The 24,299-nt window shown below is 42.1% G+C and overlaps 1 protein-coding gene across 1 annotated transcript in view; it reads left to right on the top strand.

The window, feature by feature from the left end:
• Window positions 1-1,417: 1,417 nt before the first annotated feature.
• The window catches only part of NUP155 (nucleoporin 155), a 60,293-nt gene continuing 37,411 nt past the window's right edge, over window positions 1,418-24,299 (top strand). The window contains exons 1-14 of the mRNA XM_055122290.1: window positions 1,418-1,691; window positions 3,796-3,933; window positions 5,669-5,765; window positions 7,065-7,135; window positions 8,596-8,688; window positions 9,587-9,753; window positions 13,077-13,182; window positions 14,887-14,960; window positions 15,628-15,719; window positions 17,483-17,580; window positions 18,867-19,019; window positions 20,342-20,442; window positions 21,906-22,076; window positions 23,052-23,162. Coding sequence (XP_054978265.1) covers window positions 1,535-1,691; window positions 3,796-3,933; window positions 5,669-5,765; window positions 7,065-7,135; window positions 8,596-8,688; window positions 9,587-9,753; window positions 13,077-13,182; window positions 14,887-14,960; window positions 15,628-15,719; window positions 17,483-17,580; window positions 18,867-19,019; window positions 20,342-20,442; window positions 21,906-22,076; window positions 23,052-23,162 — 1,629 coding nt within the window. The 5' untranslated portion in view covers window positions 1,418-1,534. The remainder of the gene's footprint in view (window positions 1,692-3,795; window positions 3,934-5,668; window positions 5,766-7,064; window positions 7,136-8,595; window positions 8,689-9,586; window positions 9,754-13,076; window positions 13,183-14,886; window positions 14,961-15,627; window positions 15,720-17,482; window positions 17,581-18,866; window positions 19,020-20,341; window positions 20,443-21,905; window positions 22,077-23,051; window positions 23,163-24,299) is intronic.

Here is a 24,299-nt window from a genome sequence, read left to right as displayed (position 1 = left end):
CGCCCTTTAAATTATATTTTACATTATTCTACTTTCTATTTAGCCATTAGTATGTTAGACATTGTTCTATTTTCTAGTTAGCCATTACGGTGTTTTCCGTGAATCAACAAACCTACCAACAGCAAAGTGGGCAAAATGAATTGATGAATGTGGTACCTGTAACAAACCGAGCATAACGTTTATCCTAATTGCCCCTATTGCTTCTGAACATTGGTTTTGAGTAAGATAAAGGTTAAGAAAGCAAGAATGTTGGCTTGTACCACCAGTTCCGGGTAAAATTGGGTAAATAAGGAATGCTGAATTGAATGGCTTGGGGCTCCTCCAGTCTATTCTTGGCTCTAGAATACTCAGCTCTGAGCTTTCATAAACGCTCAGATCTCTCAGTGTCTTTCTTTTTATTTTTATTTTTTTGCTTTTTGGGTCACTCACACCCGGGTTACATAGGGGTTACTCCTGGTTCTACACTCCGGAGTCACTCACATCCGGGTTACATAGGGGTTACTCCTGGTTCTACACTCCGGAATTACTCCCGGCGGTGCTCAGGGGACCATATGGGATGCTGGGATTCGAACCCAGGTCGGCCGCGTGCAAGGCAAACGCCCTACCCGCTGTGCTATCGCTCCAGCCCCATTCTCAGTGTCTTTCTGAGTCTGGCATGTCCGTGTCAAGTGACAGGCTTAATACCAGGAGTAACTCCCTGACAATGGTGGGTGTGTCCCTCGCCTCCCTCCCAAAAAGAAAACAGGAGGAAAGAAACTTAGTGGCTTTTTTTTTTTTTTATTGAATCATTGTTATAGACCCTTACAAAGCTCTTCATGATTGGGTTTCAGTCATACAGTGTTCCAACACCCATCCCTCCACCAGTGTCCATTTCCCAGCACCAGTGTCCCCAGGTTCCCTCCCATCACTCCTCCTCTTATCCCCCACCCCTGCCTGCCTCTATGACAGGCGCTTTTCTTTTTTCTCTCTCTCCTTTTGGGCAATGTGGTTTGCAATACAGGTGGCACCTTCTCAGCAGTAGCCAGTGGCACTTTCACTGCAGGGTAGGGGGGGAAGGGGCGGAGGCGCTGCAGCAGGACGCGCGCAGCTCGGCCCGCAGAACCCAACGCGAGCCTGGGGGCGTGCCCCCGCCCCCGCGACCACGCCCCCGCGCCCTCCTCTGCCCCCACCCCACCCCTCCGGGTCCACACCCCGCACCTCCCCTCTCCCTTCCCTCTCCTCTGGCTTCCGTCTTTCTCCGAGCACTTTCCCCCTTCCCCGCGGCGGAGCCCGCCCTTCGGCCATGCTTCGGGCCCCCTCGCCCCGCCCCTCCAGGTCCAGCTCTGCCAACAGTTGCCGCGGCCCCCGCCCCGGCGGGGCGACCTCCGAGAGCGCCCGGGGCGGGCCGGAAGTGCGTCATGCTTAGGCGCCGCCGTGCTCCTTTGGCGCGCGCGCCTGAAGTGGCGGCTGTCCGCTAGCTTCTCGGCGTTGATCTCGTTTCTTCCTCCGGGGTTTCTGATTTGGGGGCCGGAGGCGGGTGAATCCAGTTTTACAGATGCCGTCCGCTTTATCGAGCTTGGCGATGCCGGCCTCCACGGCGGCCGCGGCTTTGCAGGAAGCGCTGGAAAATGCCGGGCGGCTCATCGACCGACTGTTGCAGGAAGACCGCATGTACCCGGACCTTTCCGACCTGCTCATGGTGTCGGCCCCAAGTGAGTGATCGGAGCCTTTTTTTATTTCTGACTGCTTTCTCACTTCAGAGCACTGTAACCCTCACCACCTAAGGAGCTCTTTATTTTTTTTTCAGGATGGGCCCAGCTAAGGCAGGCGTAGTTTTCTTGGAGTACTGTTTGCTGTATTGTGAGGAGCAAGAAAACCCATTTTCCATTTGCTTTGTCTGTTTTCCACCCTTTCCTCATTTTTAGACCGAGACCATAAGGGTGAACAATAACAACAACAACAACAAAAGTCCCCATTTGAAGCAAAAAGAAGCAATGGGTGTAATTAAAGAGCGCCTCCCTGACTCCAAGGGTTCAACGCTAAGGCGGGATGGGAAGGATTTCTCCTGATCATACACCTTCTTGTTAATTTCTTGAATTCATATTACAGTGAGACGGAAGAGCGAAATAACTGGGAGGTTTACTATGTTGTCTCTAATGCTCGTTGTATTATGTGTACGGTTAGTGTAATAGGAAGCTTCCAGTGAAATTTAAGGAAAGCAACAGGGAAATTAGCAGCGACTATGGACAAGGAGGCTTGCTTTATCAACACATATGAAATTACCTAGGCTGTTAAAAAAAAAAGTAAATCTTGGGGCCAGAGATATATTAAAGCAGGTAGGGCTTTTACCTTGCATGCAACCAACCCATGTTCTATCCCTGGACTACCTATGATCTCTAGAACCGATCCAGGGTTTTCCCTGAGCACCACCGGTATGGCCCCCAAACAAACAGAAACAAAGCAGAAAAGTGATTCTTAACTGAAATGGAAATGGAAAAAGCAGAGGGTAAGGAAAGCTAAGGTAGTAGGCAAGGACCAAGATGGTTTGGCCAGCATAATATGTCCAATGTGAACTTAGAGACACCTGTAAGCCTGTAATTGGTGTTTTTTGCTTGTTTTGGGTTCAGCCACCCACCCACCCACCCCCCTGGTGCTTTGGACTTAATCCTGGCTCTGCGCTCAAGGATCCCTCCTGGTGGTGCTCGAGGAACCTATATAGAATGCTGGGTTCCAACCCAGGTCCCCCCACGTGAAGGCAAATACCTGCTGTACTATCTCTCCAACCCTCAGACTTCAGTCTTAAAGAATTGAATAGGGAGTGCAAAGGAGATAGCTTAAAAGATACGTGGTGCAAACCCCTCCCCCCAACACCATGGGAAGTGGCTCCAAAATTGAATAAAAGAGTTAAGTAGAGACCAGAGATATAGCTTGGTAGTAGAGTTCATGTCTTGTTTATGTGAGGCCCTGGATTGGATTCTTCTTGTTAGCAACTTTATTTTGTTTTGGTCCACACCAGGGATGTTCAGGGATTGCTCCAGGCTCTCTCTTAATCTCTCCCATCTTTTTCTCTTGTTCTTAATCTTACTCTCTCCCATCTTGTTCTCAACCCCTTTGATCCAGTCACACTGGATTCCCCTACCTACCCTCCCCCCCTTTCTGGAATATCTATCTTTGCTTGACAAACTTTCTCTAGATTTAGGGCTTATTCTTAACTAGTTGCTCAGAGGTTCACAAAGTGCAACTTACTGATTTGGTTTTGTTTGGTTTGGTTTTGGGGCCACACCTGGTGGTGCTAGGGGTGTCTTCTGGCTTTCTGCTCATCAATATTCCCTCATGATGCTGGGGTACCATATGTAGTTCTGGGGTTCAAACTGGGTTCTGCCACAATGAAGGCAAATAGCCTTTCCCACTCCTACTTTTCCATCCTAGAGCCAGGGATTGGATCTTGCCTAACCACATGCAAAGCTTGCTCTCAGCCCATTGATCTATTGATCTGGCCATGTATAAAGTTTTTTAGCCATTTATACATCCTCACTAAAGTTCTTTTTTTTTTTTTCTTTTTGGGTAACACCCTGTGATGAACAGGGGTTACTCCTGGCTCTGTCAGGAATTATTCCTGGCAGTGCTCAGGGGATCATATGAGATGCTGGGAATTGAACCCAAGTCGGTCGCATGCAAGGCAAATGCCCTACCCGCTGATGGTCAGAATTGTTACTAATTTTTCTAAACTTTAGAGCCCCCTGGGTGTAGTTTTGTACCTCCCCATTGGTATATAACACTTTGTTAATTTAAATAAGTGTTTCTTTTTTTTTATAGGTAATCCCACTGTATCTGGCATGTCAGATATGGATTATCCTCTCCAAGGACCTGGTTTGCTTTCTGTGCCGAATCTTCCAGAGATCAGTTCCATTCGAAGAGTTCCTCTCCCACCTGAGCTTGTGGAACAATTTGGACGTATCCTACCACAATTTAACTCTTAAAAAAAAAAAAAAAACTTTAAATTGGTGGCACTTTGAATTCTTATTATTTTGTTTGTTTGGTTGTTGGACCATACCCAGAGATGCTCAGCCGTCATTCCTGGCTCTGCACCCAGGAATCTGGCAATGAGCTGGGACCATCTGTAATTCTAGGGATAGAACCTGGGTCTGCCCTATGCAGAGCTCTGCCCTACTGGCTGTGCTAGCTCTCCAGCCCCGCTTTGAATTCTTACTTAATGTGTTTTATATAAGTTTATTTAAGAGTTTTACCGAAAATAAGTTGAATATATGGCTACTTTGCTATGTGCTTAGAACATTTCATACATTGAATATTGAAGTTGGGTCACCTTTGAATTGTTTGTGGGCCGTGAGAAGTGAATTCTTTACAAGGAACTTCTGTTTCTGTTGTTTCTTTGCTTTTGGGCCATGCCTGGTATACTCAGTGTTTACTCCTGGCTCTGTGCTCAGGGATCGTTTTTAGTTGAGCTCTAGGGACCGTATGGAGTGCCAGGGATTGAACCCAGTTCACCTACATTCAAGGCAAGTGCCCTATCTATTAAACAATCTCTGACCCCATATTTCTTAACTTTCTGGTAGAGACAATTCCTTATATTAGGAAATTATTTTCTTTTTGCAGTTGTTCCATTGTCTCATAATGAAACAAAAATCAATTCTTTGTCTATTTTTTTTTTCCGTTTTGGGCCCCAAGGTTATTCCTAGTGGTGCTCAGAGGACTGTATGAGATTCTTTTTTTTTTTTTTTTTGCTTTTTGAGTCACACCTGGCGATGCACAAGGGTCACTCCTGGCTCTGCACTCAGGAATTACCCCTGGCGGTGCTCAGGGGACCATATGGGATGCTGGGAATCGAACCCGGGTCGGCCGCGTGCAAGGCAAACGCCCTACCCGCTGTGCTATCACTCCAGCCCCCTGTATGAGATTCTAATGATGGAACCTGGGTTGGCAGCATTTAAGAGTAGCATCATACCCACTGTACTACCGTTCCTGCCCCAATCTTTATTTTTGTTGTACTATTAAAAAGCTCAAAAATTGTCATCTTATTATGCCGCCTAGTTTAACATGTCTTCTTCTTTTTTTTTTTTGTTTTGAATCATTGGCTCTTAATATGAAAGGTCTCCAGTAAAACAGTTTTTAGTGTCATAGTTCAGTGTGGTTGTTCATGATCAGTGTTTCTTTTCAGCTAATGAATCCATTCTTCAGAGTACATTTCAAATGGTCCAATAGCAATAGTTATAGATTACAAATTAGAAGTTAAGTTGTTTCTTTTGCTCTGTATTTTGTTTGCTTTATTTGGGAGCCATACCTGGCAGTTCAATCCCTGTGCATTGCTGAGAATTGAATGAGGGACTCCCCAACTTCAAAGCGTGCCCTTAACCTTCTGATTCCTCGCCCTGGCTCTCTTCTACACCTAAAGAATGAACATGTTAGAATTTTTTTGCTTCTCAGCCACACCCGGTGATGCTTAGGACCTCCTCCAGACCGCACACTTAGGGGTCACTCCTGAGTGGGTCTTAGGGTACCCTATGGTTTGCTGGAGATCAAACCTGGGTCTGCCGTGTTCAAGGTAGCCTCCCTATCTCCCTGTGCTATCTCTCCGGCCGACAGGTCATAATTTTTAAATCATGACTTTTAAATGGAAACTTTAAGAAACAGGAGATTGAAATCTTTCTACCTTACATCCACACTCTCACAGATATGCAGTGTAATTGCATGATGGGTGTGTTCCCTCCCATCAGCAGAGCGTGGCTCACCATCGACAGCGACATATTCATGTGGAACTATGAAGATGGGTATGGATTTAAGGCTAGTTTGCTTGAGCGGGAGACAAGTTTGGGACTATTTTGGCTAGAGTTCTACTCTGAAGCTGCTGTTTCACCTTTTGTTTGTGCAACATCCTGGTGGTCACCTAGGATGGACTTGAAATGTTTGAAATGTAGATTTCTTGTTTTTTCTTTTGGAAAGGGGCTACACTAGCCAGTACTTGGACTTACTCTGGGCTCTGCTGTTAGGGGTTACTGTTCTTTTTTAAGTTAGTTTTTTTTTTTTTTTTTTTTTTTTTTGCTTTTTGGGTCACACCTGGCGATGCACAGGGGTTACTCCTGGCTCTGCACTCAGGAATCACCCCTGGCCGTGCTCAGGGGACCATATGGGATGCTGGGATTCGAACCCGGGTCGGCCGCGTGCAAGGCAAACGCCCTACCCGCTGTGCTATCGCTCCAGCCCCCTTAAGTTAGTTTTTATTTAACACATTGTGATTTACAAACTTGTTTGTTATACAGTCATTTCAGGCATTTAGTGTTCCAACACCACCAGTGTGACCTTCCCTCCACTATATCCCCAGTTTTCCTCTCAATTCCAACCTGCCCCTTTAGGCACACAACAAATTTACTTTATAACGTTTATTCCAACAAAACTATAAGAAATAGCAAATAGAATGATCAGAAAATAAATCAGTAAGAGCCAATTTGTGATTACTCTGATTTTGACCTATGTAGATGAAATTAAAATGATTTAATACGATATAATGAAATGCCTATTTTCATTTACATATGTAAGTTTTCAATTCTGAAATCTAAAGCATATCACATTTAATTTTATTTTATACTTGAATCTCATGATAGTAATAATCGTGTCTCACCTGTCATTAATAAACTTTTAAAGTAATTCTATATTATGTTTTGGAATTTACATTGAGTACGTAAGGCCCACATAAGTAAATTTTCCCCCTATTTTCTATAAACACTGGTTTATGATGCTGTTCATGATGATTCGTCACAAGCATTCAGTATTCCAACTCCACTTCCACCACCACTGTTATCCTCCCTCTACCATTGTCTCCAATTTTCCCAATTGCCCCTTAAGCCTATCCTCATAGCATGCCCTCAGTAATTTATATTGTTTGTCATCAATCATTTTGCCAACAGAGTGATCAAAAAACATTTTCTTAGAAAAAAAATTAGTGTAAATTGTTGTATCATCATGGAGACATTAAGTCCTTGCATGAGAGATATTAAGATGTTGTTACATATGTATAGAATATATACACATTTTCTTTTAAACATGTCAGCATGTTTTTTGGCTTTTGACAGAGGAGACCTTGCCTACTTTGATGGACTTAGTGAGACTATCCTTGCTGTGGGACTTGTGAAACCAAAAGCTGGTAAGAAAGAAAACTTGAAGTATAACATTATATTTGCATATACATAGTCTCTGTCTTAACTGAATAACATCTCATTTTGGGTTTTTTTTTTTGTCCACACCTGGCAATGCTCAAGGTTTATTCCTGGCTCTGCTCTTAGGGATCACTCAGGACCATAAAGGATGGCAGGGATTGAACCAGGATTGGCATGTGACAACAGAGAACAGAGTCCGACCCTTGAACATTTTTTGTTTTTTGTTTGGGGGCCACATCTTGCTCTGCTTAGGGCTTATCTTGGCTTATCTTGGCTCTGTTCTCAAGGATCACTTCTGGCAGAGTTTCAGGGACCATATGTAGTGCTCTGGTTGAAACCAAATAAATTGCATATAAGGCAAGCACCCTACCTGTCTATATCTCTGGCCCCTACATTTGTATTTTAAGTCTCAGTAGCCCATAGAAGAACAGGATTTAGAATATATATTTTATTAATTTATTTTTGGCTTTTTGGATCACACCTAGCAGTGTTCCTGGCTCTACACTCAGGAATTATTCTTGGCGGTGCTTGGGGGACCATATGCGATGCTGGGGATTGAACCTGGCTTGGTCACGTTCAAGGCAAATGCCCTACCTGTACTGTACTGTCATTCCAGCCCTATAAAATTTTTTTTTTTTTTAATTTTGGTTTGTTTTGTTGTGCTTTTGGGCCACATTCAGCTATATTTTCAGGGCTGTCTCCTTGCTCAGGAATCATAGGGGATACCATGGATGATATCTGGTTTGGTTGCATACAAGGGAGTACTATCATTCTGTACTATCACTCTGGCCCCTAGAATAAAGTTTTGCTTTGTTTTGGCTGTGCTTAAGGATTGCTCTTCTTGAGGCACTTAAAGGCAAGCACTTTATGCGTATACTTTACCCTAAAATAAATTTTTAAAACTTTCTTTTTCCTTATTTATCAACATCCCTTCAGAAAGTACTGATTCATAATTTAAAAAGTCAGTCCTAAAAATAAAACCAGTTTATGCTAAGACATAGGGCAGTTGCCTTCCATGTGGCCAGCCTAGGTTTGATCCCCAACTTCCTATCTGGTCTGCCAGGAGTGATTCCCGAGTACAGAGCCAGGATTAACCATCCCTGAGCATCACCAGGTATGACAGAGGTGAAAAAGAAGGAATTTTTTCTTTTGGTTTTGGTCCCCTCAGGGGTTATCCTAGCTGGTGGTGCTCCTCAGGGGAGCCATACAAGGAGATGGAACCTGGGTCAGCTACATGCAAGAAAAGTGCCCTGCCAACTGTACTATCATTCTGGCCCGGGAATCTTCTTTTTGTGACTGACTTATTTTACTTATGTTCTAAAGGTTTATGTATGTTATAACATGTTAGAATTCTGGGGACTCATTCGTGCTAAAACATTATTTTCTTACTGCTAAGTGCTGGCCGTTTATTGGATAATAATCCTTACCTGCATGTATTTTATCTTAGGCATCTTTCAGCCACATGTCCGACACCTTCTGGTTTTGGCAACTCCAGTGGACATAGTGATTCTTGGACTCAGCTATGCTAATTTGCAAACAGGTATATCTGTCCATATATTGTGTTTTGTACTTGTAGTCAAACTCACGGGCTCACTAATTCAAGGCTTGTGTCGCTGTCACTAAACCACATTCCTCGTAAATATTGTTCTTTAAATATGATTTATTAGGGTTTTTTGTTTTTGTTTTTTGATGGGGGGCATCACCTGACGATGCACAGGGTTCACTCCTGTTGGTGTGTGGGGAATCATGTGGGATACCGGGTTGGCTGCATACCAGGTAAACACCTTAACTGCTGCACTAGTGCTCACTCAGGTCTCAATGTCATTCGGTTTTTCTTGTTTTTCTTTGAATTAAAGTAAGTTGTTTGTGACAGAGCGATGGTTCTATATGTAGAGTGCTTGCCTTGCTTGCAGCTGACACGTGTTCAATCCCCAGCACTCCATATGGTCCCCTGAACCCACCAGAAGTTATCCCTGAGCGCAAAGTCGAAGTAAGTCCTGATTGAGCACAGTCATGTATGGCCCAGATACTAAATAAATAATTAAAAATGACCATTTTGGCCTGGATTGAAAGATACTACACTTTTCTTTCTCTTACTGTAAGAAGAGACATTTGAAATTTGAAGTTTATTGCAGTTGCACTCAGTGACATTTTTAGCTTTAGCAGTGAGGTAATCTCATTTTGAGTGATTAAAATTAATGAATATTTGCACCATCTCTTTTTTTTGTCCAAAAATATATAGTTATATAGTCATAGATTCTCTTTAACTTGAATTATCAAATTATTTCAGATTTTTTAAGTTTATATGAGTGTTCTAGAATCCTGAATATGATATGAATTCAGTAAGTATATCAGTTCTGAAGATAGTGCAGTGAACAGTTTGAACTTTTTATAAAGCTAATAAGTATTCCTATATTCTTCTTTTTTTAAAATAATAGGTTCTGGAGTTCTCAATGACAGTATGTGTGGTGGAATGCAATTGCTTCCAGATCCTTTATATTCTCTTCCCACTGACAATACTTATCTTTTAACAATAACATCCACTGATAATGGCAGAATTTTCTTGGCTGGAAAGGATGGATGTTTGTATGAAGTAGCATACCAGGTAAGTCTGTCGTTTCATAAACATTTTTTCCTCTCCCTCCTAAATGAGAAAGGATAGAGTAACTTTTATTTCTACTTACACAAATAGTTATATGTATATGTTTTTGGTGTTTGACCTGCGGCCTTTTCTCCTCTTGCTTTCTCTTGGTTCAGTTCTCAGGGATTCGCTCCTTTGGGGAACCATGTAGTACTGGGGATTGAACCTGCGGCTTTTGTATGGAAAGCATGTGATCGAGCCCAGTACGCTGTCTCTCCAGTTCTATTAAAATACTGTTTCATTTATTTATTTATTTGTACTGCACTTGGTGCTCCTTTGGGACTATTCCATGCTCTGTGGTCTTGGGTCCATGTTGTGCTTCTGATTGGACCTGGGCCCCTTATGTATGCAATTCATGTGTTCCTGACCAGAAGGCTATCTCTCTGGTTCCCTATTAACTTTTTTTGGGGGGTGGGGTGGGGAGAGAATCAAGATTTGGCGGTGCTCAATGACTCTTTGCTCAGGACTTATTCCTGGCGGGATGTGGGAAACCATCTGGGGTGCCTGGCATCGAACTCAAATGGACCACATCCAAGGAAGTGCCCTTACCACGGTACAGTCTCTGGTCCTGGTCTTTCTGTTTTCGTGCATCTTGATAAACTTTTTCATCTATATTTTCTCTGCCTAGTCCTTACCATAGAGATTAGCTTTCAGATTGCCTGTCCCCTTCGGACATTCATAAGCCTCCTGACCTTTTCTGTTCCTCATGGTGATCCGGAGTATAACGCTTATGATGTAACTCAGTATATTCATTTTGTACCATGGGTTTAGTCTAAATGTTTTAGACTGTCTGAGAGCTCCCAGATGCAGCTGCCTAGGCCTAGAGAAATTTTTTTTTTTTAATAAAGATTTGATGTTAAAATTTTTTGTTTGTTTTTGGGGGGAGAAGGATGGAAGGACTCCCAGCAACAGTGCTCAGGGCACATTCCTGGTGGTGCTGAGGGGCCTTAGTGGTCCTGAGTATCAGGCAAGAGCCTTATCCCCTGCACTCTTTTTCTGACCCTCTTGATATTTTTGAGATGACAGGAGTGGGAGTCTGCATACCTCCTTGGTTGTGATACTGTCATAGTTATGCAAGCCTAGGGACGAACAGCAATTGTAGTGCTTTCTGGGAATTTGAATTCCTTTAGTTGGGATGATTGCACATTACTTTGCTGGGGAATGATTTCATTTCTGCTAGACTTCAGTTTTCCTTATTGTGAATCATGCTGTGATATGCCTCCTGCATATGTAAATATTTTAGAGGTTTAAAATTCTAATGTCTGGGTTATTATGTTTATATAGTCAGTATTCCCAAATTACCCTCTGTTTTAGGCTTTCATCTGACATTTATAAATGTGTCTGTTTATCAATTCAACTTTAATATTGTGATTAGAATTAATAATTTTGTTTAATCTGATAAAGGGATATTGATTTTTAGTAGGCGAGTTGAGAATTTTTGGTGTGTATTTTATTCATCGTTTGTATTTTCTTTAAAGTGCTTTTGTTTTTCCCATACTGTATTGTTGCCATCTTTTGCTGTTAACATTAAACTTGTAAAATAATAGTCTAATAGTCATATTGCAGATTAGTATCACTGCTTGGATTTGAACCCTAGAATCTGCTTTAGCTCAAAGTCTATCAAAACCCAGTCATTGAGACTGTAGATGATGATGTCACTGTTTGTCATTAAGATTTCATTTTAGTCATAATGGGAAAAGATTACATAAAGGTCTATACTTTTGGCAACTTGGCATTTATGAGTAGTGCTTTTAATGTTTTTGATTTGGGGGTCACACATGGCAATGCTCAGGGATTACAGTCTGCACATTAGTTGGGTCTCAGCAGTGCTTGGCAGATAAACCCAGGCCTCTTTCATGCATAGCTTGCACAGGAACCCTTTGCAGTATCTCCCAGACCTGTCTCTCTCTGTCTCTGTTTCTCTGTCTCTGTGTGTCTCTGTCTCTCTCTCTCTCTCAAAAAAGATTAAGTCTTTTTATTTTCTATTTATATATTTTGTTTTTAGGGCCACACCAGCCATGCTCAGGGCTTATTCCTGACTCTGCTCAGTTACTCCTGGCAGTGCTTGGGGACCATATGAGATGCCAGCGATTGAACGTGGGTTGGTTGAAGCAATTCCCTACCCACTGTACCATAAAAAGATCCTGTAGCCTTTTTATTTTTGGAATGTATTTATTTTTTGGTTTGGGGGTCATACCTGGCAGGACTTAGTCCTGGTTCTGCGCTCGGGGATCACTCCTAGCAAGCTTAGGGGACTCTGTGGACTGCTGGGGATTGACCACAGGTCAGCAGCATGCGAGACAAATGCCCTACCTGCTGTGCTATTGTTCCAGCCCCCTGCTTTCTACTTTCAAATAGGAGTGCTTTGTTTTGATTTGTTTTTTGGGCCACACCTAGTTGTGCTCAGAGCTTATTCCTGGTTCTGTGCTCAGGATCAATCCTGGCAGTACTCAGGACCGCAAGTACTGCCTAAGAATCTAGCCAAGGTTGGCTGCATCCAAAGCAAATGCCTTAACCTTCATACTATGTCAAAGCCCTCAAATAGAAATTTTTTAAATAAAATTATTATATTACTATTATTATTATTATTATTTTAATTTTTGTTTTTGTTTTTGTTTGACACCTGATGATTCTCAGGGTTACTCCTGGCTCTGCACTCAGAAATTTCTCCTGGCAGTGCTTGGGGTACTATATGGGGTGCCAGGGATTGAACTCATGTTGGCCATGCATAAGGCAAGCACCCTACCTGCTGTACTATCGCCCTGGCCTCTTAATAAGATATCACTGTCACTGTATCACTGTCATCCATTTGCTCATCAGTTTGCTCGAGTGGGCACCAGTAATGTCTCCATTGTGAGACTTGTTACTGTTTTGGGCATAACAAATATACCACAGGTAGTTTGCCAGGCTCTGCCATGTGGGCAAGATACTCTCGGTAGCTTGCTGGGCTCTCTAAGAGGGGCAGAGGAATTAAACCCAGGTTGGCCGCATAATTTTCAAAATAATTAGCATAACTGATGTGTAAGCTTCCTAATACAGCACTGCCATTCTTGCTGAAATAGACACAATAATCAGTTGAGCAGTTGTTTTTTTTTTTTTTTGAGCAGTTGGTTTTTTGATAGCCAAATATAATTTCTATTTTTAATTACGGGGCTGAAAGCAATATTTTTAAGTAGTATATCTATGATTACAAATTTCACTAAGATTTGAGCGTTGTTTCAAACATGGGTATGTAATGTTATGTCAGGAAGGAGTATCCACATTTACGAATCCTTTTTTCTTTCAAGGCAGAAGCAGGTTGGTTTAGCCAAAGGTGCAGGAAAATAAACCATTCAAAGAGCTCCCTTTCTTTCCTTGTTCCTTCATTGCTGCAGTTCACATTCTCCGAAGATGGTAAGTAGAAACCAATCTGGCACTGTTGTATTAGAGGGTCGTGGTACCTGGGATGGCCATTGATGGAGCACTTTTTTGGGGGGGCGGGGGGAGGTTAGTTAAATCTCCAGTATGAAATTTATATGTTTATTGTTTAAGAATTGAGAGGTTTTGGGGACTGGAGCGATAGCACAGCGGGGAGGGCATTTGCCTTGCATGCGGCCGACCTGGGTTCTATTCCCAGCATCCCATATGGTCCCCTGAGCACTACCAGGGGTAATTCCTGAGTGCAGAGCCAGGAGTAACCCCTGTGCATCGCCAGGTGTGACCCAAAACAAACAAAACAAAATAAAAAAAAGAATTGAGAGGTTTAGACAAGGAAAATAATGCTTTTAGGATGCTTTAGTAAAATAAATATACTTAAAGATGTATATATGACTAAATTTCTTTTGGTTTATTGAGTGAATTTCTGAAGCAACCTATAACGTTCTTTAAGGAAAGGAATAAAATCTAGAATTTTTTTAATTGAATCATCATAGGATATACAGTTATAAAGCTATTCATGACTGGGTTTCAGCTATTCAGGATTGGATTCGAACATACAATGTTCTAATACCCATCCCTCAGCAGTGTACATTTCCCATCACCAATGCTCATTGCCTCTTCTTTCAATCTCTCTCTCTCTCTCTCTCTCTCTCTCTCTCTCCCCCACACACACACTTTTTCCTCCTTTTCCTCCCCGCTCCCCTTTTCTCTCCTTTTCTTACCCCAAGCCCCTCTTGGGCATTATGGTTTGCAATACAGGTACTGAGAGGTTATCATGTTTGTTCTTTTACCTACTTTCAGCGCGTAGTTCTTATCCAGAGGAAATCTAGAATTTATTGTTAGCTGGAGAAATAGTGCATTGGGTAGATTTTTGTCTTATAGGAAGCCGATTTGGGTTCAGTCCCCAGTATCCCATATGGTCCCCCAAGCATATCCAAGAGTGATTCTGGAGTAGAGAGCCAGTATTAAACCCTAAACACTGCGGGTGTGCCCCCATAAAAGAAAGGATAGAATTTGTTGTTTGTCTTAAAATTCATTTAGATGACATTAACTTTGGGGGAGAATGTGGGTAAGTTAGCCTGCTTGCTATCTGCTTTTTTCACTTATTTTCTCAAATGCATCTTGATTTTTGTTCTTATGCAAATTTCCTAGGATTATTCTAAAAGTGCAAGAAAGTCCTCTACTTGGAAGTTCTTTTTTATTTTGTTTTGTTTGGGAGGGGCGGGGTTACACACTGTTGATGCTCAGGGATTACTCTTTTTTTTTTTTTTAATTTATTTATTGAATCACCATGAGAGCAGTTACAAAGCTTTCAGGTTTTTTTTTTTTGTTTTTTTTTTTTTTTTCCTTTTTGGCTTATTCCTGGCTCTGCACTCAGGCGGTGCTTAGGGGACCATGCTGGGAATCGAACCTGGGTCCGCTTCGTGCAAGGCAAACGCCCTACCCGCTGTGCTATCGCTCCAGCCCCAGGGATTACTCTTGACTCTGCACTCAGGATTACTCCTGGCAGTTTGTTCTTGGGGGACTATATGGGGTGCCAAGTCAGCTGTGTGCAAGGCAAGTGCCCTAACCTCTTTATTACCTCTCCAGTCCCCAGTAAAGTTCTGGTTGAGCAACTTAAATTTACACCACTGCTTGATTCCTTAATTTAGGATTTTTCTTTTCTTTTTTGTCTTTTAGATCCTATTGTTCAAATTGCAGTTGATAATTCTAGGAATATTTTATATACACGGTCTGAGAGAGGAGTAATACAAGTAAGTATTAATAGTATACCACCATTTTAGGGGAAAGGGATGTCTTGGGTTTTTGTTGGTTTTGTTTTATTTGGGGAGGTATACCCAGCAATGCTCAAGGATTACTTAAACTCTTGTTTTCAGAGAAGCATGTGGAACTGGAGATGAAACTTGGAGCTTCAGTATACAAAGATTTGCTTTTAACCCATAGAGTGAGATCATTGGTCCCATGGAACATTCTAGTTTGTTTTGAACATTATTTTTTAAGAACAAAAGTCCACTCTTGGACTTTTCCTATGAACTTCACTTTTTAAAAATTCTAACATTAGTAACTAGAGGGATAGTATAGTGAATAAGACGCTTACCCTACCTGTGACTGACCCAAGTTCTATTCCCAGTGTCCCATGTGGCCCCATTATACCACTGGATGTAGTTCCTGAGTGCAGAGCCAGAAGTAACCCCTCAGCATCACTGGGTGTGACAATTCCCTATCCCCACTCCCCCAGCAGATGAAATTCCAAATTTATAATGAAATTTTCCAAGTTACTTCTCCCTTGCTATGAGATACCAAAATCGAAGTATTCCTAAAAAGAAAAATTATATTTAACAAAGTTGTGTTCAGAGTTTTATTTTGTAAAATGTTTGTAATTTATTGTGTTTAAGTGGTTGTAATTTTTTTTATTTACAGGTTTATGATTTGGGTCAAGATGGACAAGGAATGAGCAGAGTTGCCTCAGTGTCACAGAATTCTATTGTCTCTGCTGCTGGGAACATTGCTAGGTAAGATGTAATTTATTTTTAGCATTTCATTTGAAGCGTGTAATTCTGCTGTTAATGTGCAGCGTACTAATATTACTCCCTCAAAACCTCTCTGGAAGTCTAGGGGTATTTAAGGAAATGACATTACTCGCAGTATTTGAAAGGGCTGCTGAAAACTCCTCTATGTATTCTTTTTCATTAAAATGAAAAAGTTTTTTTTATTTGGGGGCCTGGTGGTGCTCAGGGCTTACTCTGGGCTCTGCACACAGGAATCACTCTGGGCAGGCTCAGGGCACCATATGAGATGCAAGGGATCAAACCTGTGCAAGCCAAGTGCTTTATCTGCTGAACTGTCGCTCCCCCTCTCCTCCATATATTCCTAAATTGGATGGTCAAAGCTTCAGGCACAGTGGTTTAACTGTATAGCTGCCTGTGTTTGTTCTTGGTTCTTTTATTGTTTAGTTTGCCTTTGGTCCATGCCTTGTGGTGCTCAGGGTTTACTCCTGTCTCTGAGTTCAAGGAACACTCCTGGCGGGACTGAGTGACTACACGGGGTGCTGGGATTCGAAACCGGGCTTGTTGTGCATGAGGCAAGCACCTTACCCACAATCTTTTCAGACCTGGAGCTTTTAAGTGTTGGTTGGTCTGTCCAGTTAGTTGTTTTTATTAGGGAGCTATGTGCTCAAAGTCCCCCTTTACATAGGCATGGTGCAAATCTAGTCTAATATTGGACAGTTTACAGTTTTATTACTGCATTGTTCTTGCGAAAACTTAAATTAGGAGATTGTGTGATGTCTGATGGGCTGAAGCGATAGCACAGCGGGTAAGGCGTTTGCCTTGCACGCAGCCGACCCAGGTTCAATTCCTCCACCCCTCTCAGAGAGCCTGGCAAGCTACCCATGGCGTATTCGATATGCCAAAAAACAGTAACAACAAGTTTCATGATGGAGATGTTACTGGTGCCCACTCAAGCAAATCGATGAGCAACGGGGTGACAAGTGACAGTGATGTCTGATCTCGAAAAGTGCTGCCTTGGGGCTGGATCGATAGTATGGCTGGTAGGGTGTTTGCCTTGCACGCCTTGCACGCAGCCAACCCAAGTTTGATCCTTGGCATCCCATATGGTCCCACGAGCACCACCTGGTTCTGTACTAATGGATCACTCCTGATGGGCTTAGGTGGTGCTGGAGTTTGAAACTGAGTGACCCTGTCTGCTGTGGTATGGCTCAGGCCCCTAGAAGAATTCTTTTTAAGTTACTGTCACTTTTAGTAACACTGTATCAGAAGAATAATGGAAACAGAAATAGGTCTCTGTGGTACAGTGTATGCCTTTTTGTATGGGACCTGAGTTTGACTTCAGGCCGCACAAAAAAAAGGAAGAAGAAAACATCAGACTAGTTTTCCCACTGTTGAATACATGGTTTAGATGTTGGCTAGATCTCTTTAGTATAAAGGTTTGTTTTTATCCTCATTTTTGTTCTTGATTTTTGCAATAATACTCTCAGAATACCTTGTTCCGTATCGCCCATTAATCCAGTGGATGTACCCTTTTAGAATCTTCAAAACAGGCTTTAGCATCATAATAATACTGTAACCAATACACATTCAAGAGTTTTTGGTAGTTCTTCGTTGCTATTATATTACTTTTCTAAGAAGTAAGTTTTAAACCGTTTAGACGTAGAAATACTGATAGAAAATGTTCTGTATGATTTTGTGTCAAATTTTTGTGAATTTTTTAAAAGCAATACATTTTTGAAAACCGAAAAATTTCTCCTTTCTTTTAGAACCATAGATCGTTCTGTTTTTAAACCAATTGTCCAGATAGCAGTGATTGAAAACTCTGAATCATTGGACTGTCAGTTACTGGCCGTAACACATGCGGGTATGTTTTATTTATATTTCTGTGTATATGCAGTTTTCAGATTTGGAAGTTAAAATTTGAAAATGTTTTTGCTTCTGTGTCATTTTATCGTTTCTGAATGATTATCATTACATTACGAATAATTCACAAAATAAAGGATTTTGAAAATTTGAGATTCCTGAGACTGTCTTATACTAAAGAAGGAAAGCCGGGGCTGGAGTGATAGCACAGCGGGTAGGGCGTTTGCCTTGCACGCGGCCGACCCGGGTTCAAATCCCAGCATCCCATATGGTCCCCTGAGCACCGCCAGGGGTGATTCCTGAGTGCATGAGCCAGGAGTGACCTCTGTGCATTGCTGGGTGTGACCCAAAAAGCAAAAAAAAAAAAAAAGAAGGAAAGCCAGTCCTGAATGATAAAGTCGTTTTTAAATTTCAATGGTTACCTAAATTGGAACTCAGAATCCTATGCTTATAGTTTTTAGGTTCTTTGTAAGAAATGTGTGGATAGTGTGGGCAGGATACTCTCGGTATCTTGCCGGGCTCTCTGAGAGCGGCGGAGGAATCCAACCTGGGTCAGCCGCGTGCAAGGCAAACGCCCTACCTGCTGTGATATCTATGCTCCAGTCAGAATGTTGAATGTAATAAATCATTGTGAGCAACTTTATAAAATTAAAAGATAAAAACAGAACAACCCCTCCCCCCCCAAAAAAAAAGAAATGTGTGGATAGTGATAATGTCATTGAAATCCACTTCTGCTAATGGTGCTCATGATGATTAAATAACAACAAAGAAGAGGCGGGGGCAGGGCGCAGGGTGCTGGCTTAAAGGGCCATGCTTTGCATGTGGGAGCCCCAGGTTCAATCTCCAGCATCAGATGGTCCTGCAAGCTCTGCACCAGATGTAGCCCCTGAAGACTGCTTTTGTGTGACCTTCAAAAAAAAGGGCAAGGGCTGGAGCAATAGCACAGCGGGTAGGGCGTTTGCCTTGCACTCGGCCAATCCGGGTTCTAATCCCAGCATCCCATATGGTCCCCTGAGCACCGCCAGGGGTAATTCCTGAGTGAAGAGCCAGGAGTAACCCCTGTGCATCGCCGGGTGTGACCCAAAAACCAAAAAAAATTAAAAAAATTTTAAAAAAAGGCAAGAAAGTTGAAAAGCAGAAATTTTTAAAAAGTGTTTTGAAATATTAGGATAATGATGTTATATAGTGTTAACAGTTTGTTTCTTTATTAGATTGTGTCAGTAATAGCACACCCCTTGGGTCTTTTTTATTTTCTATTACCTATTAATAATTTTACTCTGTCTTCAGGTGTAAGATTGTATTTCAGCACTTGCCCGTTCAGACAGCCATTAGCACGACCTAACACATTGACTCTGGTTCATGTCCGCCTACCTCCTGGATTCTCAGCATCGTCAACAGTGGAAAAACCTTCAAAAGTGCACAAAGCTCTTTATAGTAAAGGTAAGTTCAGATTGTAATGCTCTATCTTACACTGATCAATAAAAAAAGAACAAGGGGAAAAAAAGAAAAGGTAAATTCAGAAATCAGCATTTAAAATGGGATTCTTAAGATTATTGGAGTTAAGGGTCAGTGGAATTACTGAATAGGCTTTTGTTTGTTTGCAGAAAATTCAGGGTTGATCCCTGGCACTACATGGTCCCCCAGTGCTGGGAGCATGCAATACTGGATATGACCCTAAAAAACAGGGAAAATGTGGAATGTGTTTTGAGGTGTTTGAAAATAAGTTTATTCAATGAGATGAATTTTTTTTTCTTTTTGGTCACACCCAGCGGTTACTCCTGGCCCTGCAGTCAGGAATGACTCCTGGTGGTGCTTGGGGGACTATATGGGTTGCTGTGGATTGAACTCTGGTCAGCTGCTTGCAAGGCAAACGCCCTACCTGCTGTACTATTGCTGCAGCCCAGAGATGGAATTTTTTTTTTTTTTGGCTGCTCTTGATTCTGCTCAGGGTTTACTCCTGGTTATGTGCTCCAAGTTCATGCTTGGTGAATCAAGCGACCATATGGGTTCATATGGTCCAGGGACCAGCCAGCCCTGGTCCGCTGCATGTAAGGCTCTCTGAAATGAAAATTTTTTTTTTTTTTTTTTTTACTTTTTGGGTCACACCCAGTGATCCTCAGGGTTATTCCTGACTCTACCCTGGGGAATTACTCCTGGCAGATTCTCTCCTTATCTTCCTGTGTCCCCCGACACACCAATAATGTGACCATTGTTCCTCTTGATTTGGCTAATACAGTTCTCACATTGTCTTTTTTTGGGGGGTGGGGGGGCATACCTGATGGTGCTCAGGCCTTACTCCTGACTAGGCACTCTGGAATTGCTCATGGCAGTGCTCAGTGACTGTAGGGTAGGGGGGATTGAATCCCAGTTGCTGCTTGCAAGGCAAGTGCCCTGCTTGCTATACTATTGCTCCCACACCTATATTAGGTTTTTGGGGCTGGGAGATGTGCCTCCTAAGCAGTGCTCAGGTGTTCCAGGATACTCTTGTCAGCTATGTAGGTAGTTCAGTGCAAGGGCCCAGAGACTTGCTGTGGGGGGCCACCAGGGCAACCCGCATTAGTGCTCAGTAACTCCAGGATAAAACCTAGCAGTGTTAGTGCAGGGTGCCAGGGATTGATCTGGCCGTGTGTGCATGACCTTGTTCATGGGCTTATTTTGTAATTTGTTTTCCTACAAAAATAAAAGTTGTGTATGTATCTGTAATTAATAATTACATTACGATTTAGTGAGGATGCATACGATTCTGTGCATTGAATTTCTAGGTATCCTACTGATGGCAGCTTCAGAAAATGAAGATAATGACATTTTGTGGTGTGTCAATCATGATACATTTCCTTTCCAAAAACCTATGATGGAAACCCAAGTAAGTTAGACATAACCTGAGACATGTCAAGAATTCTTCGTAGAACTTTAATTGATTGTAAGGAACTTAATCTGGCTTCTGTTTGTTTGGAGCCATACCTGGCAGTGCTCAGTACTCAGAGTTTACTCTTGGATCTGTGCTCAGGAGTTCTGACAGTGCTCTAGGGCACAGTATATGTTGCTAGGGATTTGCACCTGGGTCAGCTGCATGCAAGGCCAGCACTTTACATCCTGTATCATCTCTCCAGCCCAGGAAAGAATTGTTTTCACTCCCTTCTTTCCCTTCATTGCTATTGTGAAGGTGACTGGGCTTGGGGCTGCACAGAGTCCTGTCTGGGTGCAACACAGTAGGTTGGGGTGCTGGCACACTCTCCACAGTGCTCACCAGGGTTTTATTCCTGCAGTTGTCATCCTTGCAGGCATGCTTGCTGGGGGCCTCTCTCTCTCTCTCTTTGTGGAGCTCACTCACATCCTGGTTGTAGTGCTCTTTGAGTTCACTGTAGTACTCAACCAGGTGCTCACCAGTTAACACACTCTTCTTCCTGCTGTTTACATTTTTCAGTTGTAGTGCTCACTGGGTCCGTTTTTCTTTATTTATAGAACTTTTAAAACATACACAATGATCAAATTTTTTATAAACTAGAGAATCCCCACATTAGTGAATTACCAGCTTTTCCCCTTCTTATTTCACATTTCTTCCCTGTATATATAAATGTATACACACATATACAAAATTGTGTTTCATTGATATAGAGGTCGGGTACAGCTCAGCCTGTCTCACCCCAGACCTGCTTCTGGGCCACTTATCCCAGGCCTTCAGCTCAAAAGAGCCAGGGCCACTCAGCACTGCTCCCAGGCTTCTCCCCACACTGTTGCTCCCCGCTGTGCCTGGGGCACCATGTGCTAGAATCAAATCCAGGCCCGTCTCACAAAAGCATGTCCACCAGCCTGTTTTCTCTTCAATTGGGTCAGTAGAAGAAAAAAACTATACTAAAGGAAAACAAATAAAACAATGTCAAACCATGGAATCTGGGAGCTGAGCATTTAATTTACTGCATATTTAGACAGTTTTGAGTTTTGAATGTTTAACTTTTTTTTTCTTTGGTTTTTCTTGGTTTTGTTTTGTGTGAGTTTGTTTTGCATTTATTTATTTTGGTTTAGGGTCACACCCAATAGTGCTCAGGGCTTACTCCTGGCTCTGCACTCAAGAATCACTCCTGGAGGGCTTAGGGAACCATATGGGATGCTGGGGATCTAACCTGGGTTAGCCCCAGACTAGGCAAACACTCTACTCACTGTACTATTGCTCTAGCTCCAAGATGTCTGATTAGAGATAGATATACAATAGTGTAGACTTTCAGGCTCTTGAGAATGTTCATGTTAATGTATTACTATTCTATGTTTTTAGAAGGTTTTGCTCTTTGTCTCTATAAAATGTGTAAACAGATGATTTCCTTTACATAGATGACTACCAGAGTTGATGGTCATTCTTGGGCTCTTTCTGCAATAGATGACTTAAAAGTTGATAAGATAATCACACCCTTAAATAAGGATCATATTCCAATAACTGACTCACCAGTGGTTGTACAACAGCACATGCTGCCTCCAAAGAAATTTGTTCTCCTCTCAGCACAGGTATGTCAAGTGTTGCACCACTGTTGCTAAGTCAAGTTCATGTAAATACATGGGGATGTTTACTCATGTTCATTGGGTTTTTGGGCCATCAACCCCGTAATGTTTAGGGGCTGCTCTTGGCTCTTCATTCAGAAATTACTCCTGTACTATTGCTTTGGCCTGAGCGATACTACATTTTAGTGATTTAATCTCAAATCCACTATTTTGAGATTTGAGATTGTCATTTAATTTGATTTACTGAGGTTTCTCTCATTAATCAAAGTACTCATTAATTTGGGGGAATTTGTCATAGTTTATAAATCTGACTCACTCTGAGGTTCTTAAATGTATTTATCCATGATACTTGTTGGCAGTGTTTTGTCCTTTAGGTCTCTGTTCTATTTGGAATTTATAGCTTATATAAATTTGGATCCACCTTCTTTGTTTGTTTGTTTTGGGCTACACACAGAGGTGCTCAGGAGGTTCTCCTGGCTGTGTCCTCAGGGATCACTCTGTGCTCAGGGCACCATGTGTGGTGCCAGGGATTGGACCTGGGTTGACTGTGTGCAAGGCAAGTGCCCTACCTGTTGTACTATTTTTCTGGCCCGCCCTTGTTTTTTCTAAGTAGACATACTTGTGCCAGAATAAATAGTGTATCATTTTACTTATTCCTAGAGTTTGAGTCGAGTCTTATCACAGGCTACATTCTGCTGTTTACTTGAGCCATTTTCAAAAGTTTTGCTTCACTTGCCTGTTTTGTCATTTTGTGTGTAACCAAACCTGCATCTGTTTACTCTGGAGAGGAGAGCAGGTATCTTATTAAATGTGCTCTGTGGATATGTAACTCTAGTGTGGGTTGTCAGTTGAAATGTAGATGAACATTTTGCCTCACCCACTTTGTGTATTTGAGGGGTTTTTTGGTGTGTGATTTTGTTAAATTAGATAGCTAGTGATCTTGCTATATCTACTATTCATATTCATATTTTACCTTCTTAGGGGAGTCTTATGTTTCATAAACTTAGACCTGTAGATCAACTGAGACATCTACTTGTGAGTAATGTAGGTGGAGATGGAGAAGAGATCGAGAGATTCTTTAAATTACATCAGGTAATTACTTGTACTTTATTTTTAACATGATATTTTAAACATTGAAACAGTGGAAAATGATTGCTAATTTACCAGAATATTTAAATTAGTAGGTAATCTTACTATTGTGGGGATGGGGATAGAGGTGTTGGGAGTGGTGTGTGTATGTGCTTGGGCCATACCTGGCAGTTTTCAGGACTATTCCTAACTGCTCTGGAGTGACCCTTTGCTTAGGGGGCTATATGTGGTGCCAGTGATCTGATCCAGGTTAGCCAAAGTGGCTGCATGCAAGACCGAAGGCTTTACCTCCTGCACTTTATCTCTGGGCTTTGGGGACCTTTTCTTTTTTTTTTCCAGATCCATAGTTACTCCATTGTGCTGATAATTGAGGGCGGTATTAAAACAAGTGTTATAATGAATGCTCAGTTTTTTGTGGGTTTGGTTTTGTTTTGTTTTGGGGCTTGGGACCCTTACTGCTACTTACTTACTTACTTACTGTGTGCAAGATTCTGCATCGCTCTCTTCTGGGAGCTTTGTTTTATAGTCTCTGATCTTGGCCATTGATGAGATTAAAAAATACAGAGATTGAATTCAACCAGAAACTCTGTCATATAGTTAACGTACCTAAATTCTTTGGGCTTGAGTTTCTTAGGTGTAAAGAACGTTGTTTTAATAACACGTGGAAATTAATAGTATGTGCCAAGACCCCCCCTTTTTTTTGTGAGGCAGAATAGTTCTAAATTTACTTAAATGTGAGTTGGGGGAGAGAGAGATACATGTTCAGAGAGAATGCGGGGTGGGGAGAATGGGGCTTGGAGAAACAGAATAGAGTGTGTGGGAGGGGGAAGTGGTGCAGAACAGTACAGTAGGTAGGCCATTTGTCTTGCATGCTTTGAACAAGGATTCAGTCCCTTAGTGCAGTGCCAGGAGGAAGCCTCCCCATCCCCCACCCCCCAAAAAAGAGATATTGTGGTGGGGCTTGCCTTTCCCAGCATCACATGTGGTCCCACACCTCCAGGCTGGAAAAAAAGGCAAAGAATAGATTTTGGGAGAAGGTTCTATACAACTTCTCCAAATTTTCTCGGCCTGGAATTGTCTGTGTACATGAAAGTTAATCTCGGCATATGCCAAACTCTTAAAAGTAGTGACTGACAAATG

The sequence above is a fragment of the Sorex araneus genome, chromosome 1, assembly GCF_027595985.1.
Source record: "Sorex araneus isolate mSorAra2 chromosome 1, mSorAra2.pri, whole genome shotgun sequence".
Lineage (NCBI taxonomy): Eukaryota > Metazoa > Chordata > Mammalia > Eulipotyphla > Soricidae > Sorex > Sorex araneus.
This window is presented reverse-complemented; position numbering and strand designations above follow the sequence as displayed.